General features: G+C 44.3%; 2 protein-coding genes across 3 annotated transcripts in view; one reads left to right on the top strand and one right to left on the bottom strand.

The window, feature by feature from the left end:
- Positions 1-365: 365 nt before the first annotated feature.
- Positions 366-26,559, bottom strand: PHAX (phosphorylated adaptor for RNA export). The gene is made up of 6 exons (XM_055299164.2): positions 26,343-26,559; positions 21,089-21,592; positions 18,376-18,989; positions 13,729-13,849; positions 9,054-9,137; positions 366-2,725 (listed from the first exon to the last, which is right to left on the bottom strand). Exons 2-6 carry the CDS (start codon positions 21,449-21,451, stop codon positions 2,456-2,458), a joined length of 1,452 nt encoding a protein of 483 aa, XP_055155139.2. The 5' UTR covers positions 21,452-21,592; positions 26,343-26,559; the 3' UTR covers positions 366-2,455.
- ALDH7A1 (aldehyde dehydrogenase 7 family member A1) overlaps positions 26,541-27,320 on the top strand; it is a 51,357-nt gene continuing 50,577 nt past the window's right edge. Inside the window, exon 1 of one of the 2 annotated variants that reach the window (XM_055299162.2) lies at positions 26,541-26,901. In XM_055299162.2, coding sequence (XP_055155137.1) covers positions 26,629-26,901 — 273 coding nt within the window. In that variant the 5' untranslated portion in view covers positions 26,541-26,628. The remainder of the gene's footprint in view (positions 26,902-27,320) is intronic. The other variant, XM_055299163.2, reaches the window with a different exon arrangement.

Here is a 27,320-nt window from a genome sequence, read left to right as displayed (position 1 = left end):
TCCGGCCTTGGCAACAAAAGTGAAAACTCCATCTCAAAAAAAAAAAAAAGAAATAAAAAAGAAACTATTGCTAAAAAACCAGGAAGGTATGAGGAAGAAACAATCTTGATGAAAATAAAGTGGCTTCAGGCATCAATGCCCTTTAATAGGCATAACTTCTGCTAGAAAAATAGGCAATATTTACATTAATATGTGGCATTTAAGTATTCAGAATAATTATCTTTCTTAATGTACAATTTCTAAAATCACGTCCCATAAATTGTCTTAGGGTCAGTATCAAATTACCTTTTAAAAATATTTTTCTTGCTTATAGCAATTTTATGAAAAAACATTCAAGATTTAAAAATATAATCACTTGAAGCTCATTAAGGACTGCCAAAAATCTAATTTTATTTTTGCATTCTTTATAAATAAAAAGCAACCGATAACCACTTTATTCTTAGATCCAACTTCAATGACCACATTCTCGAACTACCAAGAGACTTCAAGTACATTGTCTGTAAGGAATAGTTTATAATTGCTGAATTTTACATTTTTGCTTAATATACAAAATTTCTGCTTAATATATCAAGCATATTTTTGCTTAATATATTTTTGTAAACTATAGTTAACTCTTGGAATGTCTAAACTACCTTTATTTTCTTCATTAATAACAATGAGTAATTTAAAACTTCATGCACATGTAACATTTTATGATTATTATTTTTGAGACATAGTCTTGCTCTGTCGCCCAGGCTGGAGTGCAGTGGCACGATCTCGACTCACTGCAACCTCTGCCTCCTGGGTTCAAGCGATTCTCCTGCCTTGGCCTCCCAAATAGCTGGGATTACAGGCATGCAAAACCATGCCCAGCTAGTTTTTTGTATTTTTAGTTGAGACGGGGTTTCACCATGTCGGCCAGGTTGGTTTTGAACTCCTGACCTCAAATGATCTACCCGTCTCAGCCTCCCAAAGTGCTGGGATTACAGGCATGAGCCACTGCGCCGGCATATGTAACATTTTAAATACCTGACTTCTTTAACATAAGGTAAGAGAGTCTTAGGCAGGCTGCCACTGGGAATGTTTTTTTCTTTTTTTTAAAATTAGAGACAGGGTCTCACTATGTTGCCCAGGTGGGTCTCGAACCCCTGGGCTCAAGCAATCTTCCTCTCTTGGCCTTCCAAAGTGTTGAGATTGCAGGTGTGCGCCACTACGCCTAGCTTGAAATTTTTTTTAATGTATGTGGTAATCCACAGGAGTAGATCACATCTAGTATATGACCAAGTTAATTAAGAAGTCAAAAAACACGTTAAATTTAAGAAGAATAAGGTTGGGTGTGGTGGCTCACACCTGTAATCCCAGCACTTTGGGAGGCAGAGGTGGGCAGATCATTTGAGGCCAGGAGTTCGAAACCAGCCTGGACAACATGGCGAAAGTCTTTACTAAAAATACAAAAATCAGCTAGGCGTGGTGGTGCACACCTGTGATCCCAGCTACTCAGGAGGCTGAGGCACATGATCGCTTCAACCTGGGAGACGGAAGCTGCAGTAAGCCGAGATCCTGCCACTGCACTGCAGCCTGGGTGACAGATCGAGACCCTAACTAAAAAAACCCCCAAAAGAACAAATAGTTACTTGAAAAACTTCTGTCATTTATTTACTTCCGGACAAACAAATGAGTGGGAAGAATCATCAGTATACACCTCTTTTTTTTTTTTTTTTGAGACAGAGTCTTGCTGTGTCACCCAGGCCGGAGTACAGTGGTATGATCTCAGCTCACTGCAACCTCTGCCTCCCAGGTTCAGGTGATTCTCCTGCCTCAGCCTCCCGAGTAGCTGGGATTACAGGCATGCAGAACCACGCCTGGCTAGTTTTTGTATTTTTAGTAGAGATGAAGTTTCAACATGTTGGCCTGGCTAGTCTGAACTCCTGACCTCAAGTGATCTGCCTGCCTCGGCCTCCTAAAGTGTTGGGATTACAGGCGTGAGCCACCGTGCCTGGCCAACGTTAGTTTTTATCCTTAAAATTGCCTGAGTTCTTAGAACACAGAAAAAACAAATTTGAATGCATTTCTAACAGCTTAATAATTTATATGTCCCATTATGATTTTAGTGGAATGTTTTAATTAAAGCCAAAGCATAATTCACTACAAAGATAAACTTGAAAAAGCAAACAAACTTTCGAATAGTATGTTATGACCTAGACAAAACTGATTATCAACTAGTAATACTCATAATTAGCACATGCAACAGATTGAGAAATTAAATCCTGTGCTATATATTCTTATTTTGTCAGACATGAGATATCTTTAAATGTTCTATCAATTGCATTCCTTTCTGCACATATTTTAAACAAGAAAACAATTATTTCCTCCAGATTCTCATGTTTATCAGTGCAAAACGTTGCAATCTCAGTAAAAATGGTTTATTAAAATGTTATTTTAGAAAGGCTTAGTCCTCAAACTGTTGAAAATGTACTTAAAAGATGTCCAAATCATGAGAATGATCAACTTCAATGGCTTCCTCTGCATCCAACTTGGCTTCTGCATGTCCTTCCTGTGACTCATCAAGAGAGGCCAAGGCCTCGTTTGTGTCACTTGCAAAAGTTTCCCGTGATGTATCATCATCTTCTTGAAAATTTAGACTTTTAATAGCTTGTTTCATCTTTTTTCCCAACACCTGTGTTCTCCTCTTCCTAGCAGCTTTTTTATTTTCATATTCTTTTTGGTTTTCAATGTAGAAAATGTCCTGTAATAAAGGAACAACGTTAGTAAATAAGAACTACCATGTATTAAAAGTTTATTCCATGACTGTCCCTTTAAAATCATTACCTCCATTTCTTACAAAAAATAAGCAAATATTATTAGGCTCAATATTAAGATGGAGTTCAAGATATTAAGTAAGTACTCACTGCAAGTAAAGATTGAAACTGATTTAAACCCAGCCTAGTGTTAGGTTTAGGGCCCATGCTTATTCTACCATAACGTATCATCTCTACAGTTAAAAATTTCCTAAATGAAGGCTGGGCATGGTGACTCACGCCTGTAATCCCAGCACTTTGGGAGGCAGAGGTGGGTGGTTCACTTGAGGTCAGGAGTTGCAGACCAGCCTGGCCAACATGGTGAAACCCTGTCTCTACTAAAAATACAAAAAGTAGCTGGCCGTGGTGGCACACACCTGTAGTCCCAGCTACTAGGGAGGCTGAGGCAGGAGGATCATTTGAACTCAGGAGACAGAGGTTGCAGTAAGCTGAGATTGCACCACTGCACTCCAGCCTGGGCGGCAGAGCGAGACTGTGTCTCAAAAAAAAAAAAAAAAAAAAAACCAAACCAAAACTAAAAGTTTTGGAGCATTTTGGATTTTCAGATTAGGGATCATCAACCTGTACTAAAACAGAGACAGTTCAAAGGTTTCAAAAAGAAGCTGATGTAGGCAGAACACACTTCTGGGACCCTATTATCTTCTGGGCAAGGATTCCTAACAGCTTCAGCCAAGCCAGTCCCTATTATATTCTTAAAGAATACAAATCCCAATCCCTTCTTGTTTATAAAAAGCACTATGGAAGATGGTGGGATAAAGGAGAGCCTCTCCTAAAATTTATGCTAAATAGTTATAAGCAGCACACAGAATTAACAGTGGAAGGTGTAAAGATCTTTGAAATGAACGAGTAAGGGAAAACTTCAGAATATGAGTGTTTTGATGAAGAGAAATAAGAAAAGCAAATACTCAGGAACTGAGGATGGAGAAGGAGGGTACATACATGAGAAAAGACAAAGGTAAATTCAGAAGATAATGAGGCTTGCTACCAGTTATCAAGTGAGTACTTTTACGTGCCAGGCATTTTGCTAAGGACTCTACACACACATTAACTCATTTCATCCTTACAAAAGCCTTTATGAGGTAGTTATACTATCCTTGTTTTCCGATGTGAAAAATGAGGCACAAGATTACAGGGCTAACATGTGAAGGTATGAAGTCTGAACTCATACATGATTTCGCTAATATTCTCCTTTTTAAAAGTTTTTGATAGAGATGGGGCCTCATTCTATCACCCAAGCTGGAGTACAGTGGTATAATTATACCTCACTGCAGCCTCGAATTCTTGGACTAAAGCAATCCTCCTGCCTCAGCATCCCAAGTAGCTGGTGATTTCTCCTACATTCTTTTTTTTTTTTCTTCTTCTTTTTGAGACAGAGTCTGGCTCTGTCACCCAGGCTGGAGGACAGTGGTCTGATCTCAGCTCAGTGCAATCTCCGCTGCCAGGGTTCACGCAATTCTCATGCCTTGGCCTCCTGAGTAGCTGGAACTACAGGCGTGAGCTACCACGTCCAACTATATTTTGTATTTTTAGTAGAGATGGGGTTTCTCCATGTTGCCCAGGCTGGTCTCCAACTCCTGGCCTCAAGTGATCCACCTGCCTCAGCCTCCCAAATTGCTGGGATTACAGGGGTGAGCCACCACACCCGGCCAAATATTCTTAAAATCTATTATACTGCCTTCACAAAAGTGTGATGATTTGCAATTTTTTCCAAGAGTTCACTTACCTTTAATTCAAAGAATATGAAGAAGCCACAGCAGAAGCATTTTCATTTTATATGGAAGCGTATCCAAGCATCTTGCTAAGAATTCTAAGTAGTATAACGCTTGGTAACACTGAGTAAATTTTACGAAGTTGCCCTTTTCTCTCCAAATATGGCAAGCCTTATTAAAAAGAAACTTTGGCCAGGTGCGGTAGCACATGCTTGTAATCCTAGCACTTCAGGAGGCCGAGGTGGTCAGATCACTTGAGGTCAGGAGTTCGAGACCAGCCTGGCCAATATGGTAAAACTCCATCTCTACTAAAAAAAAAAAAAAATACAAAAATTAGGCTGGGCATGCTGGCTCACGCCTGTAATCCCAGCACTTTGGGAGGCCGAGGCGGGCAGATCATGAGGTCAGGAGATCGAGACCATATTGGCCAACATGGCGAAACCCCATCTCTACTAAAATACAAAAAGTTAGCTGGGCATGGTGATGCAAGTCTATAATCCCAGCTACACGGGAGGCAGAGGCAGGGGAATTGCCTGAACCCAGGAGGCAGAGGTTGCAGTGAGCCAATACTGCGCCACTGCACTCTAGCCTGGCGATACAGCAAGACTCCGTCTCAAAAAACAAACAAACAAAACACAAAAATTAGCCAGGCATGGTGGCGGACACCTGTAATCCCAGCTACTTGGGAGGGTGAGGCAGCAAAATTGCTTGAACCCCGAATGAGCCAAGATCTCGCCACTGCACTCCAGCTTGGGCGACAGAGCTAGGAGACTCCATCTCAAAAATTAAAAAAATAAACAAGGCCGGGTGCGGTGGCTCATGCTTGCAATCCCAGCACTTTGGGAGGCCGAGGCGGGCGGATCACGAAGTCAGGAGATCGAGACCACAGGGAAACTCCGTCCCTACTAAAAATACAAAAAATTAGCTGGGCGTGGTGGCGAGCGCCTGTAGTCCCAGCTACTCGGAGAGGCTGAGGCAGGAGAATGGCATGAACCCGGGAGGCGGAGCTTGCAGTGAGCCGAGATTGCGCCACTGCACTCCAGCCTGGGTGACAGAGCAAGACTCCGTCTCAAAAAAAAAAGAACAAAATAAAAACAAACTTCATTCCCATGTGTTATGAATTTAATAGAACAAAGTGGGAAATGGTCCCCAAAATGTTGTTGCAACATGTTGTTAATATCTTTATCACAATTGCAGGCAGGTAATTTGAGGGAAAATTTCCCCCCCCCATCCATATCTATATATATTTAACTCTCCAAGTTAAGGATCTAACTCTAGTGTTTTAGCTGAGCTTTTTTTTTTTCTTTTTGAACAAAGCAAGTAAAGTTTTAAAACTATTGCTTTTTTCCTTCAGAAAACTTTGTATTTTTTAAAACAAAACTTAATTGTGAGGTCATGTACCCAAATGGAATTTTAAAACAGGAAAACAAACTTAGTCAAGTTCTGGCTTCTAAGTTCTACATATGGTGACTGTTAGCAATATAGCAATTAAAAGAATAATTATAACATCATCATTTGGGTGGCATCTGAAATAAATGATCTATAATAAAATTTTACTGGTCAGGTACGGTGGCTCACACCTGTAATCCCAGGACTTTGGGAGGCCCAGGCAGGAGGACTGCTTAAGGCCAGGAGATTGAGACTAGCCTGGGCAATATAGGAAGACCCTGTCTCTACAAAATATTTAAAAAATAAGCTGAGAGTGATGGTGTGTGCCTGTAGTCCCAGCTACTTGGGAGGCTGAGGCAAGAGGGTCACTTGAGCCCTGGAGTTTGAGGCTACAGTGAACTATGAGAGTGCCATTGGACTCCTGCCTGAGTGATAGCAGAAGACCTACCTCTTCAAAACAAAACAAAACTGCCAGGTACAGTGGCTTACACCTGTAATCCCAGCACTTTGAGAGGCCAAGGCATGAACATCATTTGAGCCCCAGAGTTCAAGACCAGCCTGAGCAACATAGTGTGAGACCTGGGTGACAGAGTGAAATCGTCTCTTTTTAAAAAGAATTTTTTGGCCAGGCACGGTGGCTCACTCCTGTAATTCCAGCACTTTGGGAGGCCAAGGAGGGTGGATCACCTGAAGTCAGGAGTTTGAGACAAGCCCAGACAACATGGTGAAACCCCGTCTCTACTAAAAATACAAAAATTAGCCGGGTGTGGTGGTATGCCTGTAATCCCAGCTACTTGAGAGGCTGAGGTGAGAGAACTGCTTGAACCTGGGAGGCGGAGGATGCAGTGAGCCGAGATCGTGCCACTGCACTTCAGCCTAGGGGACAGAGTGAGACATCTCAAAAAAAAAACAAACAAAAGAATGTCCTTGTTAAGTCAACATTTCCCTATTATTAGATATTCCAAATGTTTCTATTTTTTGTTATTATAATGCAAAGTTTCTGGCAGTTTAACAGAAAAACTTTCTAGTATTAAAATCCTTTCCCTAAATGAGCTGGAGTAACTGAATTAGAAAGACATAATACAGTGAAAATAACTCCAACATGGGTTTGGAGTCAGAGTGGTCTGTGTGATCTCAGGCATATAATTTTGATTATTCTTCATTTGCATAACAAAGTAACATCCACGATGATACAATGTGGTGAAGATTAAGTTACATAATATTAATCTTTGGTCCAGTGGGAGGAAATCAATAAATGTTACAGTATTTCTTCTCTCTTGCCTGAGAATATTGTTTGTCCAAGGTTTAGTTACTTAGAAGGTATCTTTTAAGTACATACTTTTTGTCAAGAATTATTTTGGGTGAGGGGAGAGAACATTAGAGTACAATCTTTGCTACCACTCAACAGTTGTGCTCCTAAGGAAACTTACATTGTTACAAATCATATTACTGAAACAACTGTTACAATGAAATGAAAAAAGTAGTTACTAGAGATTTTAAATCTGCAGTAACATTTCCTATAGGAATGTCAATATAGCAGACTCTATTAAAATGACTATTAAGTGAAGAGCCAGAAAACTTAAGGAAAAAGAACACTGAGCAGATGCAAAATGCAATTACCAGGACCAGCTCAAGGTAAGTTGCTTTATCTGTCATCATTAGCATTACAGTCAGTATGGCTAAAAGACACATTCCGATTACCTTTATCACCATTGTTATCATAGGGAAAATGCAGGGCTACTCAAATACAACAGCTGTGTTAGATGTGCACTACCTCTTTCCTATGCAAGAGTTTAGTTCTCAATATTTAGTATTTGAATAAATGCTAAGTGCAAATCATGTTCCCTGATTAACAAATTAAAAGATAACAAATTTTAAGTTTTGAAAAACCCATTCTGTAGAAGAATGTCCATAAAAGATATTCCCAGTAACAAACATGATTTAAAATACTAAAGAGTCTACACCTTCTAGTTTATAATACTGGAGACAGAAGAATGAATGAAACAAAGCCACGAGGAGACAATCACCAAAATATAATAAGGTAACCTAATATTCTGTAAGCTAACCACCTGTAAGTTTTTTTTTTTTTTAAAGAAAGAGTCTCGCTCTGTCACCCAGGCTGAGTACAGTGGCGTGATCTCGGCTCACTGCGACGTCCACCTCCCAGGTTCAAGCGATTCTCCTGTGTCAGCCTCCCGAGTAGCAGGGATTACAGGCGCCCGCCACCATGCCTGGTTAATTTTTGTATTTTGAGTAGAGTCGGGGTTTCACCATGATGGCCAGGCTGGTCTTGAACTCCTGAACTCAACTGATCTGCCCACCTCGGCCTCCCCAAATGCTGGAATTACAGACATGAGCCACCACGCCTGACCTAACCATCTTTAACTCTTCAAAAGGTCTAAATCACGAAGGAAAATGTGGGGTTAAAAAGAATAAAGGAGGGCCAGGCAAGGTGGCTAACACCTGTAATTCCAGCACTTTTGGAGGCCAAGGTGGGAGGACTGCTTGAGCCCAGGAGTTGGAGACCAGCCTGGCCAACATGGTCCGTCTCTACAAAAAACACAAAAATTAGCTGGCCATAGTGGTGCTTGCCTGTTGTGCCAGCTACTTGGGAGGCTGAGGATCATCTAAGACCAGGGAGGTCAAGACTGCAGTGAGCCGTGATGATGCACTCCAGCTCAGGCAACAGAGTAAGACTTTGTCTCCAGCCGGGCGTGGTGGCTCACGCCTGTAATTCCACCACTTTGGGAGGCCAAGGCAGGTGGATCACGAGGTCAGGAGATGGAGACCATCCTGGTTAACATGGTGAAACCCCGTCTCTACTAAAAATACAAAAATCAGCCAGGCATGGTGGCATGTGCCTGTAATCCCAGCTACTTGAGAGGCTGGGGCACGAGAATCACTTGAACCTGTGAGGCGGAGGTTGCAGTGAGCTGAGATCATGCCACTGCACTCCAGCCTGGGTGACAGTGTGAGACTCCGCCTCAAAATAAATAAATAAATAAAATAAAAGGCACAAATATTACTTAGAATAAGACAATAACAAAATCAGTCCGCTGAAGGCAGAGCAGGTAATGGTATCCATAGAAAATGAAGCTAGAGGGTGAGCAGAAGTCAAATTACGATGCAGCTTAAGAGGTGAGGACATTATCATTACCTTAATCTGTTCCTCGCTGATACTAGGAGTGTTTTTCAAGAGATTCAGAAAAACTCCACCTGGTGTTCTTCTTCGACTACCATTCTACAAAAAGGAACAGAAAAGTTAAACTGCATATACTCTTCCCATAAATGGTCAAGGCATCTTTTAACAGAGACACAATTAAGGGGATACAAGAAATACCAGATCTGAAGTCCAGTCTTGATTCTGACTCTTATGAAATAGGTAACATGAGTAAATTACCAAAATATGAGTTTCAGTTTCTTCATCTATAAAATGAAGGCCAAAGATATTTGGTCTTATTTAATTCTGAAATTCCGTGATTTAAAAAATCTATATGGTAACAAAGAGAAATAGGCCACTCAGCTCAATGACCTAACAAATGACTGGATTTTCTGTTTTAATCTGCCACCTGGCTAAGTCAGTGAATAAGGTCTAGATATTGAATACTATGAAATTGTTTTTATTTCTCTTTTTATTTATTTTTTAAAATTTTTTATGTTTTTATTTATTTATTTATTTAGTGTTTGAGACGGAGTTTCATTCTTTCGCTCAGGCTGGAGTGAAGTGGCGTGATCTCGGCTCACTGCAGCCTCTGCCCCTCTGGGGTTCAAGCGATTCTCCTGCCTCAGCCTCCCGAGTAGCTGGGATTATAGGCACTTGCCACCACGCCTGGCGGATTTTTATATTTTTAGTAGAAACGGGTTTCGCCATGTGGGCCAGCCTGGTCTCAAACTTCTGACCTCAGGTGATCTGCCCAGCTCGGCCTCACAAAGTGCTAGGATTACAGGTGTGAGCCACCGCACCCACCATGAATATTCTATTAGATGTTAAAACACATCATAAACTCTAAATAATTAAAACAGTATGGTACCAAAATAAAACTAGAATAATCAGTGAAGCAAAATAGAAAACCCAGAAAAAAAAGCCAAATGTATATAGGTATTTAGTCTATGATATAGATACTATCTTAAATTGGAGAAGATAAATGTATTATTCAAGAACTGGCATTTGAGGCTGGGTGCAGTGGCTCACGCCTGTAATCCCAGAGCTTTGGAGGCCGAGGCGGGTGGATCACCTGAGGTCACGAGTTCGAGACCAGCCTGGTCAACAATATGGTGAAACCCTGTGTCTATCAAAAATACAAAAATTAGCTGGGCATGGTGGCTCAAGCCTATAGTCCCAGCTGCTCGGGAGACTGAAATGGAAGGACTGCTTGAGCCAGGGAGGTCAAGGCTGCAGTGACCTGTGATTGTGCCACCGCACTCCAGCCTGGATGACAGAGTGAGACCCTGTATCAAAAAGGAAAAAAAAAAAAGAAAAAGAAAAGAAAAAACCACCCATAATCCCACTAACCATAGGTAATCATTGTAACATTTTGACACATATAATCTTTTAACTTTTTTTTGACACAGTCTGGCTCTTCACCCAGGCTAAGTGAGGTGGTGTGACCATGCCTCACTGCAGCTCGACCTTCTGGGCTCGAGGGATCTTCCCACCTCCTTAGCCTCCCAAGTAGCTGGGACTACAAGCATGTGCCACAACATCCAGCTAATTTTTGTATTTTTTTTTGTAGAGATTAGGTTTCACCATGTCACCCAGGCTGGTCTCAGGATTACAGGTGTGAGCCACCACACCTGGACATCTTTTTACTTTTTCATATGCCACATATATTTGTAACTCCAACCCCAAATGGGATTCTGTCATATAAATTGGTTTATTTATTTTTGAGACAGAGTCATGTTCTTGTTGCCCAGGCTGGAGTGCAGTGGCACAATCTCTGCTCACTGCAACCTCCACCTCCCTGGTTCAAGCAATTCTCCTGCCTCAGACTCCCAAGCACCTGGGATTACAGGCACATGCCACCACACCCGGCTAATTTTTGTATCTTTACCAGAGATGGGGTTTCACCATGTTGGACAGGCTGGTCTCGAACGCCTGACCTCAGGTGATATGCCTGTCTCAGCCTCCCAAAGTGCTGGGATTACAGGCATGAGGCACTGTGCCTGGCCAATTGGTTTGTAATCTGTGTCTTTTCATTAAACAATCCATTATACATACCCTTCCATGTTCATGTTAAATAGACTTTTGAGACTTTGGAGCCAATGTGAATTTTTGGATATTGCTCTTTAAACTGGCTAAACACCTTGGAGTCATCTTTGACTCTTCCTTTTCTTACATTCTCCATCTAATCCACTAGGAAATTCTGTTGGCCGTATCTTCCACATACACCCAGAATCTGACCTTCACCTCACTGCTACCATGCTGGTCAGACCCACTGGAATGGCTTTTCCTGCTTCTACTCTTATCCCCAATTCAGTCTATTCTCAGAACAGCAGCTGAAAGGAAATGCATTTCTTTTTCTTTTTTGAGACCAAGTTTCACTCTTGTTGCCCAGGCTGGACTCCAATGGCACGATCTCGGCTCATGGCAACCTCCACCTCCCGGGTTCAAGCAATTCTCCTGTCTCAGCCTCCTGAGTAGCTGGGATTACAGGCATACACCACCATACCCGGCTAACTTTTGTGTATTTTTAATAGAGACAGGGTTTCTCCACATTAGTCAGGCTGGTCTCGAACTCCTGACCTCAGGTGATCTGCCTGCCTCGGCCTCCCAAAGTGGTGGGGTTACAGGTGTGAGCCACCAAGCCCGGCCTAGGAAATGCATTTCTTATCTGTTCAAAACCCTCTATGGGCCATTTCATTTAAAGTAAAAGGAAAATTCCTTAAGATGGCAAACAAGTTCCCACTAGACCTGGCCCAATTATCTCTGACCTTATATCCTACTCACTCTCTCATGCACTCTGCTCCTGCCACATTGGCCCCTTGTTAAGACAGGAAATAGGTAGAGATTAGGGTGGAGACAGCAGTCTTGCCAAGTACAGGGTAAGGGCCTATCTTTAAAATTTTGTCCATTATGGATTTTTTGCATTAATTTTGAGTTTTGAAACTGGTACATTCAAATATTATTTATTTTGATTATTGAGTTTTTAAGACTCTCAAATTTTGAACCTAAAGCAAGTAAACTGCTCACTTCACGCAGTTCTGGCCTTGCTGGGCACCCTTCACTTCTATAATGGCTGTTACTTCTACTTGGTCTATTCTTCCTGCAGTATTCATTGCTTCACCTCAAGTCTTTGTTCAAATGGCACCTTCTTAATAACACCTACCCAGACCACTCTAGTTTAACTGCAATGTCCTCCTCTCTGCTACAATTCCCTATAGCTCCATCTGATTTCTTTCTTTTCCCATAGGATATATCACTTTTTTTTTTTTTTTTTTTTTTTTGAGACAGGGTCTCGCTCTGTCACCCAAGCTGGAGTGCAGTGGCATGATTACGGTTCACTGCAGCCTTGACCTCCCAGGTTCAAGTAATCCTCCCACCTCAGCCTCCTGGGTAGTTGGGACTAAACGCATGTGCCACCAAGCCTGGCTAATAAATATATACATATTTTTTGTAGAAACAGGATTTCACCTTGTTGCCCAGGCTGGTCTCGAACTCCTGTACTCAAGCAATCTACCCTCCTTGGCCTCCCAAAGTGCTGGGATTACAGGTGTGTCTGGTCAATGTATCACTTTTTAACATACTTGAAGTTATATTTATTGTTTATAGACTTTCTTCCTTTCCCCCAACCACAACATAAGTTCCCTCCTCTAGAACAGTGCCTGGCATGTAGAAAGCACTGAATTCAAGGAAAGAATGTATCCAAAGAAAGTAAATTTGGAGGCCGGGCATGGTGGCTCACGCCTGTAATCCCAGCACTTTGGGAGGCCGAGGTGGGCAGATCACCTGAGGTCGGGAGTTCAAGACCAGCCTGACCAACATGGTGAAACCCCGTCTCTACTAAAAATACAAATGTTAGCCGGGTGTGGTGGTGCATGCCTGTGATCTCACTACTTGGGCGGCTGAGGCAGGAGAATTGCTTGAACTCGGGAGGCGGAGGTTGCAGTGAGCCGAGATTGCGCCACTGCACTCCAGTCTGGGCGACAGAGTGAGACTCCTTCTCAAAAAAAAACAAAAACAAAAACAAAAAACAACAACAAAAAATTCAACCCCTACCTTTAACGAATCATGTAAGAAATGTTTTGGTGACTATACGGCAACAGGCTACAATTTATGTTTTTTTTTTTTTTTTTGGTCAGGAAAGTACTAACTGCAAAAACAACTGTACTAATCTTTTTTTTCTTTTTCTTCTTCTTCTTCTTTTTTTTTTTGAGACGGAGTTTCGCTCCTGTTGCCCAGGATGGAGTTCAAGGGTGTGATCTCAGCTCACCGCAACCTCTGGCCTTACAGGTTCAACTGATTGTCCTGCCTCAGCCTCCCAAGTAGTTGGGATTACAGGTATGTGCCACCACGCTTGGCTAATTTTGTATTTTTAGTAGAGAAAGGGTTTCTCCATGTTGGTCAGGCTGGTCTTGAACTCCCGATCTCAGGTGATCGGCCCGCCTCAGCCTCCCAAAGGGCTGGGAATACCGGCGTGAGCCACTGCGCCTGGCAACTAATTTTTTTTTTAACCCAGTCTTCATTGTTGATAACAGTTTAAAAACCTCAAACATACTGTAAGAATGCATGATATATCAGAGATGCAACAAAGGCCAAGTTAAATTTGTAATCAAAAACAAAAAAAAACCACAGAATAAACAATACAAAAACAAAAACAGTTAAGCAGTCTTACCATTATAAAGAGACCACCATTTTGCTCAACTTCAGCGGTTTCCATCAGAAGTTCAATTGCCTTTTTGTTACCAATAATCCTCACTACTCGGGCTATCAGGTCTTTCTTTGGTTCCTGTAACCTGATGAGAAACAAGTAAAATTAACCTCTTTGTTTGTTGTACAAAGTTGAAGAAATCTACCTTAGTCTCCAGCTAGAATAAAAATCTGATTCTAGTAAATCTTGGTTTTCTAAATCTTCAATATTTATCCTTGGAATCACTGACATGTAAATATTCCTAATCTTGGGTCACAGAAGGAGATGGTAACCTCAAGTTTCCATCTAAACTCTCATAATTGGCTTGTCTTATTGGATTATAGCAGATTTCAAAATGCACACGCAGCACGATGAATGCAGGCCTGAATGCAAAAGATGATAAAGGCAGTCCACTATTGTCAAAATAAATAACAGACATATATACTTTCAATTATTATGCCTAAAGGCTAAGGCTCTCGTAATTCCAGAGATGTCTGGAGCTTTAAAATGGGATAGTACCTTTCCCTCATAGTATCTTGATAGTACCTTGCCTCAGAACAAAAAATAGAAATAGCTAACATTTACTGATGGCTTATTATGATTATAATAAGCACAATCCTAAGAACCTTACATGCACTATGCCAGCTGATTCTCTAAAGAATGTATAACACAGGTACTATCGTTTTCATTTTGTCATTGAGAGGTTAGAAACGTAGGTAGCCTAAGTAATTCTTCCAGTGTCAAAGCTCACACTCTCAACAGATCAAGAATTCAGCTGGGCGCAGTGGCTCACGCCTGTAATCCCAGCACTTTGGGAGGCCAAGGTGGGTGGATCACCTGAGGTTGGGAGTTCGAGACCAGCCTGACTAACGTGGAGAAATCCTGTCTCTACAAAAAATACAAAATTAGCCGGGTGTGGCGGCACATGCCTGTAATCTCAGCTACTTGGGAGGCTGAGGCAGGAGAATTGCTTGAACCCTGAGGCAGAGGTTGCAGTGAGCCAAGATGGCACCATTGCACTCCAGCCTGGGCAACAAGAGTGAAACTCCGTCTCAAAAAAAAAAAAAAAAAAAAAAAGACTTCAGACCTGGCACCCTTTGTTTCTTCTCAACAGGAGGCAGTGCATTTTTGCGGAAAGAGAAATAGACTAGGAACACAAGGATCAGGGTTTAACTCCAGGTCTAATATTAATCTGTGAAATGAAGGTTTTGGTTTACAACATCTCTAAGTTTCTTTCCAACACTCAAATTCCAAACTTCCCCAGTATTTTAAAAATCAAGTACTGGTGTTCAGATAGGCTTGCCTGGAAAGTAAATACTTGTTTTCCTACCAGCTGTATTACTCTTGAACCATATATGTTTTCAAATTTGTGACACTGTTCATTAGTAATTTAGAGCTAATGAAAATGTTAATTCAAAATCTGAACTTGGTAAAAATACATGAACTGTAAATTTACCATACACCAAGCAATTCTACTTCTGGGTATTTACCCAAAAGAAATGAAAATATGGCCAGGTGAGGTGGCTCACGCCTGTAATCCCAACACTTTGGGAGGCTGAAGGGGATGGATCATCTGAGGTTAGAAGTTTGAGACCAGCCTGGTCAACATGGTGAAACCCTGTCTCTACTAAAAATACAAAAAAAAATTAGCCGGGCGTGGTGGCGCACGCCTCTAATCCCAGCTACTAGGGAGGCTGAGGCAGGAGATTTGGTTGAACCCAGGAGGCGGAGGTTGCAGTGAGCTGAGATTGTGCCACTGCACTCCAGCCTGGGCGACAGAGTGAGACTCCGTCTAAAACAAAACAAAAGAAAACAAAGATGCCGGGCGTGGTGGCTCATGCCTGTAATCCCAGCACTTTGGGAGGCCAAGGCAGGGGGATCACAAGGTCAGGAGTTCGAGACCATCCTGGCTAACATGGTGAAACCCCATCTCTACTAAAAATACAAAAAATATTAGCTGGGCATTTGTGGTGCATGCCTGTAGTCCCAGCTACTCGGGAGGCTGAGGCAGGAGAATGGCGTAAAACCCAGGAGGTGGAGGTTGCAGTGAGCCGAGATCGTGCCACTGCACTCCAGCCTGGGAGACAGAGCGAGACTCTGTCTCAAAAAAAAAAAAAAGAAAACAAAGATATGAAAATATATGTTTAAAGATCTGGATGTGAAGGTTCGTAACAGCATTATTCATAATAGCCAAAAAGTAGAATATTCAATATGAATATATGCATATATACACACACTATAAAAATGTATTGATTCCTGCTACACCATGGATCAATCTCAAAAACATAATATTGGCTGGGCGCAGTGGCTCACGCCTCGAATCCCACCACTTTGGGAGGCCGAGGTGGTCTGGAGTTCAAGACCAGCCTGGCCAACATGGCGAAACCCTGTCTCTACTAAAAAATATAAAAATTAGCTGGGCGTTGTAGCACATGGCTGTTAATTCCAGCTACTCAAGAGGATGAGGTACGAGAATTGCTTGAAACCGGGAGGCGGAGGTTGCAGTGAGCTGAGATCGTGACACTGCACTCCAGTCTGGGCAACAGAGTGACACTCTGTCTCAAAACAAACAAACAAACAATCAAAAAAACAAACCACACACACAAACAAAAACATAACACTAGCTGACAGAAGCAAGGCACGAGATTACATACTATATGACACCATTTATATGAAATATCCAGAAAAGGCAAATTTATAGAGACAGAAAGTAGATTAGCAGTTATCTGGGATGAGAACAGGAATTAACTATAAACTGGCACGTGGACATAAGGGATCTTACTGGGTGACAGAAATGTTTCAGAGGTGATGGTTATACAACTTGGTGTGTTTCCTAAAAAAATTAACACTAGAAATGGGTGAATATTATCTGTAAAATATACCTCAAAGTTAAGAAAAAAGTCAAAAATTCTTGAAAACACTAAACAAACAAAAACAACCCATGATTTAAAAATATATGCTTTATTTAAAAAGCTCTATGGCACTAAATACAACAAGTTGTTTAACAGTTCATAAAAGTCTACAAAATTATTCTATCAGGCTTGTCCAAATTTAAGAAAACACAGCGGGTGCGCAGCTCACGCCTGTAATCCCAGCACTTTGGGAAGCCAAGGCAGGCAAATCACTTGAGGCCACGAGTTCGAGACCAGCCCGGCCAACATAGTGAAACCCTATCACTACTAAAAATACAAAAAAAAAAAAAAAAAAAAAAAAATTTGGGTGTGGTGGCGAATGCCTATAGTCCCAGCTACTCAGGTGGCTCTCTCATGTTCAAGCAATTCTCATGAGGGGACGTTGCAGTGAGCCAGGATAACACCACTGCACTCCAGCCTGGGTGACAGAGCAAGACTGTCTCAAAAAACAAACAGACAAAAAACAAACAGAAAAATACATTATGAATGTATTCATATAACCAAATTACCCCAGTTTCTTAAAGAAAAATTTTCAGAGTCAGGCACAGTGGCTCACACCCATAATCCCAGCAATCTGGGAAGTTGAGGCAGGAGGATTGCTTAAGCCCAGGAGTTCAGCTTCAGTGAGCTCTGATTGTGCTACTGCACTCCAGCTGAGTGACCAGAGCAAGATCATCTCTTAAAAAAAAAAAAATTCTGCAGACAGCGCAGTGGTTGATGCATATAATCCCAGCGCTTTGGGAGGCCAATGTGGGAGGACTGCTTGCTCCCAGGAGTTTGACACCAGCCTGGGCAACACAGTGAAACTCCTAATTTTTTTTTTTTTTTTCTGAGACAGAGTCTAGTTCTGTCGCCCAGGCTGGAGTGCAGTGGCACAATCTCGGCTCACTGCAACCTCTGCCTCCTGGGTTCAAGAGATTCTCCTGCCTCAGCCTCCCGAGTAGCTGGGATTACAGGTGCCCACTACCATGCCCAGCTAATTTTTGTATTTTTAGTAGAGATGGGGTTTCACTGTGTTGGCGAGGCTGGTCTTGAACTCCTGACCTCATGATCCACTCACCTCGGCCTCCCAAAGTGCTGGGATTACAAGCGTGAGCCACCGTGTCAGGCCATAATTTTTTTTTTTTTTTAATTAACCAGGCATGATGGCCTGAGCCTGTAGTCCCAGCTACTCAGGAACCTGAGGTGGAAGGATCCCTTCAGCCCAAGAGTTCTAGGCTCACTGCAGTGAGGTGTGACTGCAGCACTGCACTCCAGCCTGGGCAACAGAGTGAGATCCTTTCTCAAAAACAAATAAATAAATTAGGCCAGCCCATGGCTCATGCCTGTAATCCCAGCACTTTGAGGCAAAGGCAGGTAGATCCCTTGAGCTCTGGAGTTCGAGAGTAGCTTAGACAACATGGCAAGACCCCGTTGGCCATGGACAGTTGGACTACTAAAAATACAAAGAATAGCTGGGCGTGGAGGTGCGTACCTGTGATCCCAGCTATTCAGGAGGCTGAGGTAGGAGAATCCCTTGAGCCAGGAGGCGGAGGATGCAGTGAGCAACTGCACTCCAGCCTGGGTGACAGAGCAAGACCCTGTCTCAAAAAAAAAAAAAAAAAAAAAAAAAGTGGGGGGAGGAACATATCATTAAAGTATTTAAGTATTTGGCATTTATTTTATTTCCTGTAAATAGAAGCCATCTGGTCAAGTACTTATTTGTAATTCAAATGCTCACCTGAATGAAATTTCATCAGCCACTTTCTCTTGAGAATCTTCCGCTGTGATCTCGTATCGACCTTTATAGTTCATTTCTGGTCTGTTCCCTAGCCTGTCTTTGACAGGTCGTTTCCTTTTGAGATGACCTTGCCCATTTTCCTCTTCCTTTGATCCCATTTTTTTGCCACCGTGCATATATTCATCTAGTTCCTTGTCTAGATCTTTTGTATGCTCTTGAGATTCCCTCCTAAGTTTCTTAGCAAGCAAATAATTGTAGGTCTCGGATTGTCTGCTTCTGTCAATAGTGCCCTCCATTCCCAAGATACCAAGTTCAGTGGCCACTGCATCTTGATTCTGTTCCTGCAGCACAGCACCCCATATGTTGTTAATCTTCTTTCCTCCAGCAACAGGTGGTTTCTGACTGCTCTGGCCAAACTGAAAAGGCTCTGGTTTGGGAGGAGGGTTAAAACATTTCTGTCGTTTGCGTTTCCAAAGACAGCTATCATCATCTGAATCAGAAAAACTCTCTTCACTTGAATCCACACTTTCAACAGCTCGATAATGTGATACTGGTGCACATGTAGTTGCCGTGTTCTGGAAGGCCCTCATAGCACTGTCACCATCTAGCACTTTCTGCAAGTGAAAAGAAACACAATCAATTTCACAAAACACATAAACTCCACCTACCTAATTTTTAAAAATTTAGAGATTCAACTGTGCCATTCCAAAATGGTACTGATCTTCAAAGACAAGTCTGAGACCAATCAAGTTCCTACTCTTCTAAGTTCCACATGGAATTTGCCAATTTAAAAGCCACAAATTCTTATCTTTACAACTAATGCAGCACTTTGTTCTAAGATCTCAACAAGATTTCAAACTTTTCAGTTACTGTCAGAATGTTTTAAAATGACATACATAATTGTTACTTTTTTTTTTTTGAGACGGAGTCTCGCTCTGTCGCCCATGCAGGAGTGCAGTGGCGCGATCTCGGCTCACTGCAAGCTCCACCTCCCAGGTTCACGCCATTCTCCTGTCTCAGCCTCCCGAGTAGCTGAGACTACACGCGCCCGCCACCACGCCCGGCTAATTTTTTTGTATTTTTAGTAGAGAGGGGGTTTCACCGTGTTAGCCAGGATGGTCTCGATCTCCTGACCTCGTGATCCACCCGCCTTGGCCTCCCAAAGTGCTGGGATTACAGGCGTGAGCCACCGCGCCCAGCCTGGGCATATTTTTAAAACCCCAGAGTCCACGGCATTAAATTTATTTACCAAGTCATGGGTCAATTTATGTAAAAACAACCTAAGATTGAAAAACAAAATATCTTGGTACTAATTTCCTAAACATTTATATGCAAAAGCAAGTATTTGTATTTGTTAAACTCCTACTACGCTAGAAATGGAAGTTGGGACGATCTATCTTCCTATCTTCAAATAGTAATCAGAGATAACACTTATCAGGCATTACTGCGCACTGTATGCTCCATAGAATCCTTGTAATAACCCTATCAGTGGTACATCATGCTAGTTCCACAGATGGTGACAAAAAGCAGTGAGGCTAAATAAACCTGCTGTAGGTCACACATCGGTGGCCCCAGGATCTGAACACAGGCAGCCTGGCACCAACGCCCTCTCAAAGAGGTTGCTACCTACCACGGCAGTCAAGACAAATTCCCGTTTAGAAAGCAGGGAAGCTGGGCCGGGGACGGTGGCTCGCGCCTGTAATCCCAGCACTTTGGGAGGCCGAGGCGGGTGGATCACTTAAGGACGGGAGTTCAAGTCCAGCCTGGCCAAAATGGAGAACCCCCCCGCCCCCCGTCTCTACTAAAAATACAAAAATTAGGCCGGGCGCGGTGGCTCAGGCATGTAATCCCAGCACTTTGGGAACCCGAGGCAGGTGGATCACTTGAGGTCAGGAGTTCCAGACCAGCCTGGCCAACATGGTGAAACCCCATGTCTACCAAAAATACAAAAATTAGCCGGGCGTGGCAGCGGGCGTATGTAATCCCAGCTACTCGGGAGGCTGAGGCAAGAGAATCGTTTGAACCCAGGAGGCGGAGGTTGCAGTGAGCCGAGATCGCGCCACTGCACTCCAGCCTGGGCAACAGCGTAAGACTGCCTCAAAACAACAAACAAAACCAGAGAAGCTAATGCAAAAACCTAGTGCCATGGTACCGCATAACAAAGCTAGGTTCTGTGGAAACATGGAAAACCAGGTCTTTGAGTGAGCGATAAACTTCATTCCTGGTCCTCAGTCTCCCTTCGGCTCAGGGAGAAAATGAGCATCACACCCCAGATGCTACATATTTGGCAAAATCTGCCCCTTTATGGTCACCTAACGGCGCTGAGGTGGGGTAGCCCTAAGTTTAGAAAAGAAAGAGCGGTAGGCGGAGGTGAGACGGCAAAAGGCCGCCGCAAGCCGGCCTCCAGGAGGCGCCAGGGCTCGCGCGCCCCGCCTCGCAGGGAGCCGCCGGGTCGGGGTTCGCACGCGCAGCCGCTGCCGCTGCCGCTGCCGCCGCCGCCCCTCGTCCCCCGGCCCCCTCAGCCCGGGCTCCGTGAGCCCGCCCGGGGTACGCCTACTTGCCCCTTCTGCGGCCGCTGACCCGACAGCCAGGGCTCCTCCCTCTGGCCCGGGCTCCTAGCTCCTACCCCTCACCCTCACCGCTGCCTGTGCTCTCCCCGGGGCCCAAGCTCGGCGCGCCCAGCCACGATCACCCACCCTCCTTTCACACTCACCGGCAATTGTAGCGGCCTGTCGCTGGGTGCGACCGTCATGTCGGAATCCGAGTCGGAAAGCTGCCCATCTTCCATATCGCCGACCTCCAACGCCATCTTCCCGCGGTGCGGTGCGCTGCACTGCGGCGGGTCAGGAGAGCACTTCCGGCGGGGCGGCCGGAAGGCCCGGCGGCGCGGCTGCTCGGGCGCCCCCGCGCGGAGGCCAGCCTGTCCCAGCGGCCTGAGGTGTCCCATTGCATTCCAACTACCCCGGGAAAATGAATCCCTTGTTCCCCCAACACTTTTCTTCCAAACTTTATTTTCGTGCAAATATAAATATGTCACGTATCGCGGTCGTCTGGGATTCCTTCTTTGGCCGTACATCCTTCGCCTGTATGCTCTGGACAAGCCTCCCCGCTTCTGTTCTTGCTCCTCTACAATCCACTCTACCTATTGCTTCCAGGGAAGCCTTTCAAGCAGTATAGTCCGCCCTCTGTATCCACTCCCTATCCACGGATGCCGAACCTGCGGATGGGAAGGACCCACCGTGCACCGCCACATAATGTAAGGGGCTTGAGCATGGTGGATGTTGGTATCTGTGGGGGTCCTGAAAACAATGACCCGCGGATACCTAGGGACGATGGTACCTTAGCTCGAATCTTCCAAGTGCATTCCTCCCCAAAACAAGGACTGAGTTCTCAGCATGGTGTTTGAAATGTTTGTTTTCCGGTGTCGTAAAGAAGTAGCACTTGAACATAAATTTAACTTATTGAGTAAGGCCATTTTTACTTTCTGCAGAAAGGGTACACTCGCCAGCAGTTTTGCCAGGAGAGTACACTGAACAAAGGAGACAGGGTCATTTATAACCTGACATGTTTACCTTACTGCTGTGGCTGGTTTTTATTGGCTGGATCGGACCTCACATTTTATATTTGTCCCGACTGGCTAGCAACTTAGAACTTTTTAAAAGAGGCAAAGGTAGAGGAGAACAAAGGAAGGAGGAAGTAACTTGTGGAATGCTGAGAAAGATAAAAACACTTTTAAATAAGGAAGAGGAACAGGCTATGACCTAATGCTTGCTTGGACTAGTATAAGCATGCCAGGGCAAATATTTAGGCTAAATTGTGGGAGCTAAGAACATAAAGTACATTTTTTTTTATTATGGCTAGCAGATATTTAACAATGTTAGCACAGCTCTTTGAATAAATTTTGCTTTTAAGAGAAGTTACTATTTATTCCTAATTAGACGGGGAGGAAAGTCTTTGAAGAGGAACCTCTATTTTACTTTTTACAATGGCAAACAAGGTCATGTGGACTGGGCAGCTGGTCACTGGTCCTGGTGTGTCCCCCTGCCTAACCGCTGGCGCGCTGAACCTGTTGTTCCTCAGGCCAGGCCTCTGCATTTGCTGTTCACTCGGCCTGAGAGGCCCTTCTCTCAACCCACCCCATTCTTTAAAGGTTATCTTGGAACTGCCTTTGCCAAAATTGTAACAGGGAGAAATTTACGGCAGTGGGAGAGATCTGATCTAGCCAATCTCTATCTTGCTTTTAGCCTTCAAGCTGCCCTTAATTTTTCCTGGCCTTGGGCCGGTCAATGTAACTTTGGGAGACATTTAGTTTATAGTTTAAATGATAATAACCCTTCCCCAAAAGCCAACCGCCTTTGTAAAGCTAGTAAGAGACCACCAGGGTAGAAGGATAAAGCAGGTTGAATTCTGCTAAGGTGTAGACATAAACCGTTGCCAGTCATTATCCCAGAGGTCACAAGGTATGCAACTTTTCCAATTACTCTTCCAGATAACATCACTATTGTAGACCCTAAGATTGGCGTTTTGAGATACCTTTTCAGGTATTTTGCATGTCTTACTACCAATGGTTCCACCTGAACCTCTAACCGCTTCTGGGTTCCCACACAGAAGCTGTTGAGCTGCTTGAGGACAATTTCTCATACCCCTATGACTGCATCCCCAACCAATAAGCAGCAAGAACCCATTGCTTAGCCACTCCATCCCTTCCCCAAACTATCTTTGAAAAACACTAGTCCCTGAATTCTCCAAGAGATCGATTTGAGTAATAACTCTGTCTCCCACTCTTGAACTCCTGACCACCCTGACTCCTGATCTGCCCTCCTTGGCCTCCCAAAGTGCTGGAACTACAGGCGTGAGCCATAGCACCTGGTTCCTCTGCCACTTTTAATACAGAACTGTTTTAAGGTGTCCTGAGTTTAGCCACTACATTTTCATTTCTATAGGGCTTTGCAGTTTTCAACAAGTGCTTTCATATATGATTCATTTAATTCTGTCTCTTCCTGCTCAACATCATTACAATTCATTATTTCTGATTTTTCCTGAACTCCTGTTAAGCAGGGCTAACAGGAGTTTTGAAAAAAGGAGGTAGAAGAAGGATGCAATCCCTATTTTCAGTGTGAGCAGTTGCTGGTGCCTATATTACCAGAATTGGCTTATTTATTTATTTTTTGAGACAGGGTCTTGCTCTGTCCCCCAGGCTGGAGTGCAATGGCCTGGCGCTCTGCAACCTCCATCTCCTGGGTTTAAGCAATTCTCCAGGTTCAGCCTGCCAAGTAGCTGGGACTATAGGCGTGCACCACTACATCCGGCTAATTTTTGTATTTTTAGTAGAGATGGGGTTTCACCATGTTGGCCAGGCTGGTCTCGAACTTCTGATCACTCAAGCGATCCTTCTACCTTGGCCTCCCAAAGTTCTGAGATTACAGGTATGAGCCACTGTGCCCAGCCAGCCAGAATTGGTTTAGAAGGGTGGGCACACTTCTCTTCTTGACTTGAAGAGAGGGCAGCCAACACTCCTTGTTGACACTATGTGTTGCTCCTAATCCTTAGTGCATCTGTCTATGTATTTTAATTTCGTTGAAGCGAATGGAAGAGAAGAGAAGGAAGAATGTGGTTTTGGGATATGTGGACAAAGAATCTTGTTGGCTGATAGAAAGTGATGAGAATCAGTTAAAATGTCTGAGAATTAGCCGGGCGCAGTGGCTCATGCCTGTAATCCCAGCACTTTGGGAGGCTGAGGCAGACGGATCACGAGGTCAGGAGATGGAGACCATCCTGGCCAACGTGGTGAAACCCTGTCTCTACTAAAAATACAAAAATTAGCCGGATGTGGTGGTGCATGCCTGTAGTCCCAGCTACTCAGGAGGCTGAGGCAGGACAATCACTTGAACCCGGGAGGCGGAGGTTGTGGTGAGCCAAGATTGCGCCACTGCACTCCAGCCTGGGGACAGAGCGAGACTCCGTCTCAAAAAAACAAAAAAATAAATAAATAAATAAATAAAGTCTGAGAATTAAAATTAGAAAAATTAGCACCATGGTCCTCCATGTAGATGGAAGACAGCAGCAGGGTTGTTGATAGAGATTACCAATGTCAAATAGGGCATTGGTACTCTTTCGACGGTGTTATTCATTGGTTCATTTGTTCATACACTCATGTAAGTGAGCATAAACTTGGAACAATGCTAGGAACTGTCGAGCAATGCAAAGATGAGTCAGAGATGGTTCTTGCCCTAACAGGAAAAAACTGTAGCATTTACAAAAGGAAGCATCATTCATGTATGCCTAGTACTAACTGCAGTTTCTAGTAGCTGTTTGATACATGCAGAGTGTTTGTTCAAATCATTTGTACTATAAATGTGGAAGAGATAAGCTTATGTTTGAATGCAGAGATGAAAGGGGCCAGGAGTGGTGGCTCAAACCTGTAATCCCACCACTTTGGGAGGCTCAAGGCAGATCCCTTGAGCCAAGGAGGTGCAGACCAGCCTGGGCAACATGGGGGAACCCTGTCTCTACAAAAAACCCTCAAAAATTAGCTGGGTGTGATGGCATGCCTGTAGTCCTAGCTACTTGGGAGGTTGAGGTAGGAGGTTCACTAGAGCCTCGGAGGTTGAGGCTTCAGTAAGCCATGATGATCCTGCCACTGCAGTCTAGCGTGGGCAAGCATATTTTAAACTCATGTTCAAATAATGATGATTGAGATGTTAGCATTTCCGTTTTACAGGGTAGGCCCAGTCGTTGTGAAATGAGATGGGGCATGCATGAGTGGAAAGGATATTGTAGGAAGACAGAAATGGAGAATGAAGGAAATTGATCAAAACTGTCTTTATTCTTTAAGAGTAAGACCTGGGCGTGGTGGCTCACACCTGTAATCCCAGCACTTTGGGAGGCTGAGGTGGGTGGATCACCAGGTCAGGAATTCGAAACCAGTCTGGCCAACATAGTGAAACCTCGTCTCTACTCAAAATACAAAAAATTGGCTGAGCGTGGTGGTGGGTGCCTGTAATCCCAGCTATGCAGGAGGCTGAGGCAGGAGAATGGCGTGAACCCAGGAGGCGGAGGTTGCAGTGAGCCGAGATTGGGCCGTTGGACTCCAGCCCTGGCGACAGTGCGAGACTCCGTCTCAAAAAAAAAAAAAAAAAAAAGTAAGAATAGGCTGGACACAGTGGCTCAAGCCTGTAATCCCAGCACTTTGGGAGGCAGAGGCGGGCAGATCACGAGGTCAGGAGTTCGAGACCAGCCTGGCCAACATGGAGAAACCCCATCTCTACTAAAAATACAAAAATTAGCCAGTGTGGTGGTGTGCACCTGTAATCCCAGCTACTGGGGAGGCTAAGGCAGGAGAATCACTTGAATCCGGGAGGTGAAAGTTGCAGTGAGTGGAGATCGTGCCATTGCACTCCAGCCTGGGTGGTAGGGCGATACTCCATCTGAAAAAAAAAAAAGTAAGAGGCCGGGCGCGGTCGCTCATGTCTGTAGTCCCAGCACTTTCGGAGGCTGAGGCGGGCACATCGTCTCAGGTCAGGAGTTCCAGACCAGCCTGACTAACATGGTGAAAACCCGTTTGTACTAAAAATACAAAAAATTAGCCGGGTGTGGTGGCGCACACCTGTAATCCCAGCTACTCGGGAGGCTGAGGCAGGAGAATCCGCTTGAACCCAGTAGGCGGAGGTTGCAGTGAGCCCAGATCGCGCCATTGCACTCTAGCTTGACCAACAAGAGCGAAACTCCGTATCCAAAAAAAAAAAAAAAAATTAAGAATATACCCAGGCAGGATATTTATAGAGGAAATGCAGCAATCTAATATTTATCATTAATTGGAAAACTTTAGTTTGTAACCAAACAAACCACCTTTCCTCCACCCCCCCCCCCATACAAACCCTCCGTTGGCTACTCCAGGGACAAGAGGCGTCACCATCGCTAAGGAGCTGGTTAGGAATGTCCGCTCTCCGACCCTAGCCCAGACTTACTGAATCAGAATGTGCATTTACCACGACGACCAGGTCATTACACGCATTTTACAGTTTCAGAACCCCTGCTATAGCCTACTGTACTTCGGCGCCCATATTTTGCTGAAAAGAATTCCCAAGCTGGAGCTGTGGCTCCCGGAGTCTTTCACCAGATGGCAGCAGCCCACTCCTCCCTGTAGCACTCCCATTGTTCCAGGCAGGATTCAGCCGCCGGCTCCTCCGGAAGACCAGGGGTCGACGGGGCGGTGGCGGGGTCGTGCCGAGTGGGAGGGGTCGGGTCTGCCCAATGGGTTCTCCCGGGCGGGGGGCGGGGCTCTATTTCAGCAGCTCTCAGGGCCTTAGGCTCATCCCGAGTCCCGGGCTCAGTATGTGGCGCCTTCCCCGCGCGCTGTGTGTGCACGCTCCAAAGACCTGCAAGCTCCCTGGACCTTGGAGCAGGCCTGCCGCTTTCATGTCCACTCTCCTCATCAATCAGCCCCAGTATGCGTGGCTGAAAGAGCTGGGTCTCCGCGAGGAAAACGAGGGCGTGTATAATGGAAGCTGGGGAGGCCGGGGAGAGGTACGCGGGCGCCCAAGAAATCTCTGCAGCCGCTGGGGTTCGCTCGAGGAGGCCGTGCGGCCACTGACCTACCCACTCCCCCGCTGGCGCTGGAGGCGGTAGTACAGGATGGGAGATTTTGAAGCTCCACAGTAAAAGTTTTCTCGTGTAGGGCGCCTTTAAAACAAAAATTTAGATTTTAGGTCCTTGTGTGCTATGCAGAATCGACGTCATTTTGGAGCCGTAGGGGCTAAACTTCCAGCCCATATTTAAAACCTTATGGTCTTGGGATCTATGGTCTTGTGAGAAATGTGGCACACTGAGCGGTGCAACTGATCTTAATTTAGAGCTTAACTCTGGCTCTTCAGCTGCGACGTGCACCGCAGGTAACGTTCTTCAGTGTAGTTTTATCTTCCTTCCTGAATTCCCTGGGAGTTTGC

The sequence above is a fragment of the Symphalangus syndactylus genome, chromosome 11, assembly GCF_028878055.3.
Source record: "Symphalangus syndactylus isolate Jambi chromosome 11, NHGRI_mSymSyn1-v2.1_pri, whole genome shotgun sequence".
In the NCBI taxonomy this organism is placed as follows: Eukaryota; Metazoa; Chordata; class Mammalia; order Primates; family Hylobatidae; genus Symphalangus; species Symphalangus syndactylus.
Note: the sequence above shows the minus strand (reverse complement) of the source record. Positions and strands in the feature narration are given on the sequence as shown.